The following is a 9,474-nucleotide window of genomic DNA, read 5'->3' on the forward strand; positions in this document are numbered from 1 at the left end:
TGGAGAGAGGGGAGGGGAGGGGAGGACCGGCGATGGCCGCCACCATGCCGCTCTTCGCAGCATGTGGTGACGTGCACAAGCTCACAGAGGGCGGGTCAAGTCCCTCTCATAACCTCAGTGCACTGAAGTAGGACTCACACCGCCCTCTCCCCTGACAGGAGAAGGGCTCCGCACAGGGAATCCGTGGGAGCGCTCAGCAGGTAACTTGTCCTCTCACTCGCTTCAGCGCTTCCCATTTCCATTTTTCGTTTGTCGCGCGTTATGCATCCTCACTGAGGGGGGGAGGGAGGAAGCGACGATGGCGGCTACGTGGACTGCCGTCTGATGGTGGACCAGCTGGCGTTGGCGACTCCACTCTTCCTCAACGGACAGCTCTCGTTTCGTTGTCAATGGCGGAGGTTATGGATATATCTGTGTTTGTTGCCGACGCTGCACACGTGTGTTCGTGCTGGATCCTCTCGCTTTCCTATGCTCCTCTCACTCTACCCCCCTTTTTTTTCGGTCTCCTCGTTCGTGGCGCTTCACCCATGATGGGATCTGGCGTGGTGGTGCGGTTGCGGTTGGAATGGTGTCTGCCCCGTGCCTGTGGTGCCTCGCGATTCGCATTCGCTCGAAGCCACCCGCCTACACCCACACCCACACACCGGCGGATATACACACCACATACGACAACGTTGCTCGTGCTGTGTGTCGAGAGGAGCGGCGGATGCACTTGCTCTTTCCTTCCCTTTTTTTTGTATTTTCTGTGTAGCCGCTTCTCTGCTCTTGAGGGGTCTTTGCGGTCTGCGCGTGCGTGTGCAGACTTCCGTATTCAGACCGTGAGAGATTGCCACCGCCGCGACCGCACCCCTTCCCTCCCTTCCACTCCCAGCGCGCTCACACGCAGAAGAGTCAGCTCTTTTTTTCTTCTGGGCTCCTCTTGACCGGCAAGATGTACGCGTCACTTGGGATATCGTCCGAGCAGGTGTACGGCGACATGTACACGGCATGGCTGCGCGATACACATGAGAAGAACACACCAGAAGTGAAGCGGCTTTACACGACCACAATCGAGAATGGATTCGGTGATCAGAAAATCTTGCTGCGCCGGCAGCGGCTCGGCGCCAACTTCATCAGCAGCCTTGCCCCGTTGCTACACCAGTGCTCGTTGGTGAAGCTTGACCTCCATGGCAACATGTTGCGCGATGTCGGGTGTGAGATGCTTATTCATGTGTTGCGGGATGCGCCACAGCTGACGTATCTTGACCTAGGGGCAAACGCCATCGGCTGCTCTTCGGTCGTGGCGAGCGGCATCAGCGGCGGCGGCGGCGGCAAGGTTTTTAAGGGCAAAGGTAGTGGTAGAGGCAGCCCAGCTGGCACCCTTGCCTCTCGCAGGGGTGGAGCGGGGAGTAGTGGCGGCGCGGGTGGTAGTGGCGCTCGTGTCAGCAGTAGCTATCTCAACGCCATGCAGGGTCTCGGCAACGCTATCGCTCAGCACAAACGTCTGGCGGTGCTCATCCTCGGCTCTGAAAGGGAGGAGGCCTATGCGAATCAGATTGAGGCCATCGGTGCCATGCTGCTGCTCGAAGGCTGCGTGCTGAGCCGCACGCTGAAGCGGCTCGATCTAAGCGGCAACCCCTTTGCTATGGACGGCGACACTCCGTCTGCTGGCGCGGTGCCGGGGTCCCTTGCAGCGATTGGAGGCGCTGCTGCCGGCACCCGCGTCGGTAGTGCGTCGACACCAGGAATGGACACGGCTGCAGCAAGGGGCGGCGGCGCTTATGGGATGCGTTCTGCCCCGCGCACTCCGGTGCAGCTAATCGCCCAGCTTCTGCGGACGTCTGTGACGCTCACACATTTGACGCTGCAATCGGTGTGCCTCACCGATGGCGGGGCTGCACACCTCTTTGAGGCCGCTGGCGCCAGCCGCACACTCCAGCATCTCAACCTAAGCGCTAACGGCCTCTCCTCTCGTGTCGCTGATGAGGCCGGCAGACTACTGCAGCAGCGCACCGCGGTCGCGCGTGGTGGCGCCTTGGGCTGCACGCTGCATTCGTTAGTGCTGGCACACAACGATCTGTGGGACAACGGCGCCGCAGCGGCACAGGCGCATCGAGGCAGCTTGGGCATCGGCGCCGCCGCTGCGGCCCGGCCGGCGACGTGTGATGGCATCGGGCTACACAACCGTGCGCAGAGTACGACGGCGATGACCTTGACGCCAACGTCGTCGCCGTCGAAGTTTGTCGACCGCACGCGCGCCTTGCGGGATGGCACTCACGGCGAAACTGACGATGCTTCTCAGTCGGGATATCACTCTCAGCAGCAGCAGCAGCAGCGCGACCCCTCTCCAGGGATCGTCCTCCTGCTCGCTCTGAGCCACGATCAGTTCATTACTACTCTCATTCTGGATGACTGCGTGATGGACGACACGGCGCTCTACACTCTCTGCCAGTCGCTCATGACAAACGCGATGCTCAAGGTACTCTCGATGCGGCACAACAACCTCTCTCCCGATGGCGTTGTTCAGCTCGGCCGCTCCTTGTGCCGCCATCCCTGCCTAGAGCGGCTTCTCCTGTCCGGCAATGCAATCGAGGACGAGGGCGCCTGCGCCCTTGCCACGGCCCTTGGCCAGCCTGATGCGCCGTTGGTCGAGCTGGACCTCGTCAAGACGTGGCTGGGCGATCGCGGGCTGATTGCGATTGGCGTGGCGCTGCAGACCAACACTTCGCTGCGCGTGCTGCGCGTCTCGGACAACCACTTCACTCACAACGGCGGCGCCTCCTTCGCGGCGCTGCTGGAGAGCAACAGATACGTTGTGCAGTGTGAGTTGGGGGCGACAAGCGTGCCGCATCACATTTTGCTGCGGGTGGAGCGGACGACGGCGCGCAACTGCACCCGCGCCGCAAACGCAGACGCTGACGCGCTCAAGGCGGAGGTGGTGCGCCTCCACTACCAGAAGTATAAGCTGTCAGAGGCGCACCTGGAGCTGGAGGCGCTGCGAGAGAACAACACCGAGGTGAAGCGCACCATCGAGAACTTCGACCTGCAGACCAAGCAGGACCACAGCGACTTCCTGAAGCGCATTCGCGAACTCGAGGAGCACATCGAGAATGCAAAGCAGCAGGAGGCGCGATATACGGAGCAGAAGGCGAAACTGGAGGCAGACCTGACCAAGGCGGAGCGAGCCCACGAGGTGGATATGACCTACATGGCGGAGCGGCTCTCCGTCGAAGTCGGTCTGCGCGAGAAGGCCGAGGCGGAACTTCAACAACGGCAACGGGAGCTGACTTACTGGCAAGAAAAAGGGCCGGAGAGGGAGGCGCAGAAGCGGGAGCAGCTCGCGGCGCTGAAGGCGGATCAAGAGGCGTGGTCCTCGCAGCGCAAGGCGTACCGCGATCGCACGGCCGAGCTCCAGCAGCAGGTTTCCACGCTCGAGGCGGCTGCGGCGACCGCGGGCGCGTCAAGAGGTATGCCCAAGAGGCGCAAGAAGTCCACAATGGTGTGAGGGAAGCCAGTGTGCTGGTGCGATCTTGCGCGTGTCGGCGATGGTGATGTTTGCTGAGGGAGTTCGTTTGGGGTGCCTTCGGCTCCTCTTTGTATTTTCTACGATGTTTCGGTTTTTTTTTCCGAGGATTCTTTTTTTTTTCGGCTTCGCTACGCTCTCACACTCAATGTCCTTGCCTTGGGCTGTGCACCGCCTTCTCCTCCTCCTTCTCCCCCGCTGCGCTGGAGCTGGATGTGGTGTCGAAATGAATGGCGCGTTCAGCGCTCTGCACGGCACGTGCGCATCCCTCTCTTCGTTCGTGTCATGTAAACTAGGCATGTGTGTGTGTGTGTGCGTGCGTGCGTCTCTCTCTCTTCTTCCGAGCGTGATAGCAGACCTCTGACGCGCTTTCGCGGTTGAGAAGCGGGATGCCGACACCACCCGGTGTTCTTCGCTTCTTCCTCCACAGTTTTCTCACGCTCTTTTTTGTGTGACGCCGCAGAGCCACCAACCCACCCGACTCCCGCCTCCCCACCTCGCTGCCGCAGTGGCAACCACAAAGGAAAGAATGCGCGAACACACGTGCAGGGAAGGGCCCTGGAACAGGGGGTGAGGAGGTGTGTGTGAAGATGGTGTCATGGGAAAGGCAGAGACAGGCAGTGGTGCGCGGAGGCCGCACAGCAACGGATCGCCGCGCGCGCGCTTTCCTCGTCTTCGCCACTTCCATTTGTGAGGGTGTGGAGAGGGGAGGGGAGGGGTTGACGGGCAGATCGACCTGCCAACTCTCTTTTCCCAAGCGCCCTTTCATTCTGCGATCGAGCAGAGGCGAGTGGGGCTGTTGTGTGCGGGTGCACGCGCGCGCGCCTGCCTCTCCACCGTATCTCCCCTTGAGCGCGTTTGTCTGCTTGATGCGGACGCTTGTCTCTCTCTCTCCCTCTCTCTACTTCCACATGAGCTGCCGCACACCCTCCAAGATATCTGCCTCCTTCCACCCGCCCTTCTCTCCAACCCTCACTCTTCCGTCTGTCGTTCTCATTCCACACTGGCATTGCATCCCCTCCCACCCCCCTTCACCACCACCATATGCATACACATGCGCGCACATGATGGATCCCCGAACTCCTGATCTCCCTTTTTCGTTTTTCGCTTGTTGTGATTATATATGTCCACCCACCCGCGGCGCCCACTTTCTGCCGCAACCGCTCCTCTCCTTCTCAGCTCTTTCCTTCAGCACATTCTCATTTCTCTCTGCGGTGCTTGCCGTATTACTACGCTGCTTCTGTGCTCGAACCTCCTCTTCACCTGCTGCTGCTGCGACACCTGCGCTACCCCCTCCCCCCAACTGTCTCAACCATGGTCAACCTTAGCGCCAAGTTTCAAATCTCGGCTTCCAACCACAAGGAGTTCTACATCTACTACCTGGCGAAGCACTCAAAGCAGTGGACGCGTCGCATGCATCTCATCGGCACCGCGGTCGGTGTCGTTGGCGCGGCTGTGTCGGCGGTGCGCATGGACGTTATCGGCGCCACTGTGAGCACCGCTGTTGGTGTGGCGATTTGCTGGGCTGGTGATACAGTGGTGGAGCAGACACAGCCGACCACCTTTAAGAACCCCATCTGGTCGGTCATGTCTAACTTCAAGATGGTCGCATCGATGCTGAAGGGTGACATGAGCATCTAGGCCGATTTCGTTTTAGCGGGGAGGGGTAGTGCGCCAAGGTAGAAAGAGCGAGAAGGGAAAAGGGCTCCAATTCAGCCATGACCCCTCCCCCCATAAAACCAAAAGACGCCGAAAGACGGAAGGGCGTGATAGCGGAGTGGAGAGGAATGGAGGGGGAGGAGGTGAAATGTAGAGAGGGGTTGGGGGGTGGGGTTGCGGTGAGGAGAGGCAAGGCGAGCGTAACCGAAGACTGCCTGAGCGCAGCTGTGCATCTACTTGGCCCTCCCTTCTCTTTTTCTCTCTTCCTCTCTCTACATGTATACACACTCACAGTTACACACACACACACACACACACACACAAGCAGAGAAGGACGCCTTCAAGTGTTTCGCAAAACTGCTGCTTTTTCAGTTCACACACAATCTCTCCCCCTCTTCTGTTTTCATGCTGTAGGTCCTTCCAACATCAACTGCGCGCCGCCCGGCTTCATTCCGAGGTAAAGGCTTGCATTTTGATTTTTTCTCATTCTCTTGTCTCTCGTCTTCTGCCTTCCACTCCCAACTCACAACCTACACCCATACTCTCATCCGCATACCTACGTCCAGCCAAGCATGGTCTCCTTTACTCCTCAGATGCAGGTAAGCTGCTCTTCCTTCCCAGAGTATCGTCTCTACTACCAGGGCACCCATTGCAACATTTGGACCCGCCGCTCGCACCTCGTTGGCACTGCCGTCGCTGCCATCGCCGCCGTGCTCGCCGCCATTCGGCTGGATTTGCGCATGCTTGTGTCGTCTCTCACTGCAGGCTACTTGATCTGCTGGGGCGGCGACGTCTTTATAGAGCAGCGTAAGCCAGCGTCCTTTCAGAACCCCATCTGGGCCTTTCGTGCGAACATGGCCATGGCGCAGGATGTGGTGCGCGGCAAGGAAACCGTCTAAGCGAGGAGATGCGTAGGCTCTGCAGCAGCACTAGCAGCAGCGTTGGGTAGAGAGTGAGCATTAGGCGCAGGCGCAGTTCCGTTCTCCGCTGTGTGGCTCTGAGCACTGCTCCTCCTTTATGCACGTCATCGGTTTCCAGACGGCCACGCGGAAATGTACGAGGCAGATGGAAGAAGAAAGAGTCGAAAAGGATGCAGGAGAGTTGGACGCGTAGAGGCAGCATATACAACAGCCCCACCCTGCTACCCGCTTCGCCGGTCGGACACCGTGCGCCTCGCTCGCTCGCTGACTGGTTTCCCGAACAGATGCATCTTTCAGCACGAAGATGTGCGATGGCGGCTATGCGGCACGTCGTTTTCCTTCAGTCTGCGGCACGACAGGCGTCAGCATTCGCTTGCTCACGGCACATAGAGCCTTCCAATTTCCCTTCACAGTCAGCCTCCTCTTGTGAGTCCTCTCGTGCTTTCCATGGCACCTCCTATCCCCCTGCCGTCCGACTTTCCGCACGACGTGCTTGGGTAAGTGTGTGGCCTATGTCTTTTCACCCATTCGAGAGTATCCCCTCCCCACCCACCGGCATCCGCTACTCACACACACGCACCCCTCATGCATTATTCTGCATCTCTCTATCTCTTTTTTGCCGTCTATGCGGCGCCGCGGGGGTTCGCCGGGTGCTACAAGACGGTGCCCGTCTACATAAGTGAGAAAATGTGTGTCTGTGTGCCTGTATTAGTGTGTATGCCGGCACGTGTGTCGCGCCACGCTCTCTTGCCCGCCTCCCCTGTGCCTGTCACTCGCTCTGGGCGCGCTGGCGGCGGGCGCCGGGTGGTGGCCGCGCGGAAGGTGGGCGGCGGCCCTTCCCTATTTCTGTCTTTCGCTATTTCTCTGTTTCCTACTCGCGTGCACAAACGAAAGCTGCTCGGCCCCGTGGCCCCGACCCGCGCCGTGGGAGGGGGAAATGCGTTGTGGTAACGCCGATGACGATGGGCGTTGTGGCGAGGACCGTGCGCGGAGGCTGCCGCGACGGTGGCGTGCAGCGCGGGCCTCTGGACATGCGTGCGTGCCGTCTCTCCCCACCGTTGCTCCTCTCCCTGCCTGCCCAGACATCATCTCTCTCTGCCTGCCCTCCCCCTCCGCCGCGCCTGAGCCCTGCGCACTGCCTGCCCGGCTGCGTGCGTGTGCGTGTCTCCGTCTGTGCCCGGGGCACCACTCATTCATAGGGAGGACAGCACCGCCGCCCGCACTGCGCCTGCTGCCACATGCGCCCGTGGCGCCTGCGAGCATGCGCGCACACGGACGGCGAGGGGAGACGCGACAGCACCCATCGGTGGAGCTGCGCCCTGTGCTGTGAAGCTCTTGTTTCAGTGCCCTCCCTGCCGTGCCGCCGCAACCGCGCCGCGACGACGGCTGCCACGCTACCGCGGAGGACGGTGCCGCCTGATGCCGACGCGGGCGTCGAGGCCTACCGGCACCACGTAGCCCGCAGAGCTGACATCGGCGGCGGCGGCGTCTTGCCGAGATGCGGAGGCGTGTGCGACGACAGGCGATGCTGACGCGCTTCTCCTGCCCGCACCGCGTCTGGACCGGCCAGCGGTGGGCTGGGCGCCCCTGCCGTGGCGGCGCGCGATGGGCGCCGGCGTCGTGCGGCTGCCACACCCTCGCCACGGCCGGGCGCTCCTGTGCTTCGTGGTGCGCGATCCGGTTGTCTGCGCCGTGGCGAGGCCGCGCACGCCGACGCTGCCTTGCCCGGCGTATGCCTCGTCCTCGCTGCTGTGGGAGGTGCGGGCGCACGCGCCGCCAAGCGGCTTTGCGCGGAGCTGGCTTGTGAAGGGGCGCGCTGTCCCGAGCACGTCGGCGCTGGCGAGCTGCTGGCCGCGAGGCCGCTGGACCTGACCTTCTCTGCGCTCCATGAGCTGCTCGGCGATGCACAGCGCTGCGACCGCGTGGCGCGCACCTTCATGCCAGCGGCAGGCCTGCACCGGGCCGGGGGCATGGCCTTCTCAGCTCGCGCCACCGCCACCGCTGCTGGCTGCGAGGCCGCGGCGCCGGTGGCGAGGACTGGCGGTCGCCGAGGTCCGCGTGTGCGCGGCTGACGGCCGAGCTTTCCGCCTGGAGTGGAGCGGATGGCACGCACGTGGGGTGCGGGGGCCCGCACGGCTGGACGGCTGACCCGCGGTCGCGGCCGGCGGCGTCGTCCATGTGCTCTGCCACGCCTCACGGGTGGGCTGGCTGGGCACGTGCAGCAGCAGCGCGCCCGCTCCTCCTGCGCGGCTGCGTGGGCGTGCCTGAGTCCGACGGCGTGCTGCGGCGGCTGTGCGAGGCCCGTGAAGTCGGCGGCAGCGTCTCTGCGCAGACGGCGTCCTGTGATGCGCCTGCCGACAGCCGCCACGCTGTGCACCACAGGCCATCCGAGTCGGTGGCGGTGGGGTGGCTGACGAGACAAGTAGAGCGCGTGCGCGCCTCTGCGGTGCTGCGAGCAATACTGCGGCTGCCGGGTGTCGGTGCTGCTGCGACGGCGACGGCGGCTGCGCCCGCCGAGGCGTGCGTGGGGGCCGCCATGGCTGTTGCGCTTGGGGTGGTGGCCGAGTACGTGCCGGTCCGGCTGCACGCGGCTCTTGCGGTGGCCTGCGGTCTCGCCGACCCCGCGGCGGCGCCAGCTTGCTCGCCGACAGCGGCGGCGTGACGCGACTGGAGAAGGCTGGGCAGCGGAAGGGCACGCCCCCCTTGCTGGCCATGCTCGGCGAGAGGAAGCCGAGGACGGAGGGTGGCGCGCCGTGGGCGTGGCGTGAACGCACGACGGGCCTCGCCATCGCGGCGCGACGCACGGCGTGTGCCGTGCAGGGTGGGCGAGCAAGGGTGTGCGGGGGAGGGGACGCCGTCGCCTCTGCTGCGTGCTGTGCGGGAGGGCGGCCGCGTGCGTGGGGACAGGTGCAACTGTCCGTCCCGCCCCCGATGCGGGTGGAGCGCGCTGGAGCCCGTCTGTATGCGCATGCGCGCTGCTGCTGTGGCCAGCCTCCCTTCTGCGCCGCCGCGTCGCAGGCCGCACCGCTGCGTTGAGACACGGCGCGCGCCGGTGGGTGGGGTGAGGCCGGGAATGACTTCTGCTTGGCTTGCTTGCGTGCGAGCATGCTGGTGGGCTGTTGGCTGGGCGGACTCGGCACGGTGCACCCCATCCCTCCTCCCTGCGGTCGCCTCGTGTGCGGCGAGGGTGTGCTCTCGCCTTGGCGGTGGCGGCGTGCGTGCGAGCGTTCTCTCCTGCTGGCGCACGTCGGCCGTGCATCCGCGTGCCGGCGCTGGTGGGCGAGCTGGGCGAGGGGAGGAGAGGTACATACAGCGAGGCCGAGAGCGAACGTGGAGCCTGTGGTGTGCGCAGGGGTGTGGGCCATGCGCACGGGAGAGGTGAGGCGAAGGGGG

General features: G+C 63.3%; 3 protein-coding genes across 3 annotated transcripts; all 3 read left to right on the forward strand.

The window, feature by feature from the left end:
• Nucleotides 1–931: 931 nt before the first annotated feature.
• Nucleotides 932–3,484, forward strand: LINJ.12.0650 (conserved hypothetical protein; the record flags this gene model as incomplete). The annotated part of the gene is made up of 1 exon (XM_003392261.1): nt 932–3,484. One exon carries the CDS (start codon nt 932–934, stop codon nt 3,482–3,484), a length of 2,553 nt encoding a protein of 850 aa, XP_003392309.1.
• A 1,332-nt stretch (nt 3,485–4,816) lies between these two features.
• On the forward strand, nt 4,817–5,143 carry LINJ.12.0660 (conserved hypothetical protein; the record flags this gene model as incomplete). The annotated part of the gene is made up of 1 exon (XM_003392262.1): nt 4,817–5,143. One exon carries the CDS (start codon nt 4,817–4,819, stop codon nt 5,141–5,143), a length of 327 nt encoding a protein of 108 aa, XP_003392310.1.
• Nucleotides 5,144–5,733: 590 nt separating this feature from the next.
• On the forward strand, nt 5,734–6,060 carry LINJ.12.0680 (conserved hypothetical protein; the record flags this gene model as incomplete). Its single annotated transcript, XM_003392263.1, has 1 exon — nt 5,734–6,060. The coding sequence occupies one exon, from the start codon at nt 5,734–5,736 to the stop codon at nt 6,058–6,060; it is 327 nt and encodes a 108-aa protein (XP_003392311.1).
• Nucleotides 6,061–9,474: the final 3,414 nt, after the last annotated feature.

Source organism: Leishmania infantum, chromosome 12 (genome assembly GCF_000002875.2).
Source record: "Leishmania infantum JPCM5 genome chromosome 12".
NCBI lineage: Eukaryota > Euglenozoa > Kinetoplastea > Trypanosomatida > Trypanosomatidae > Leishmania > Leishmania infantum.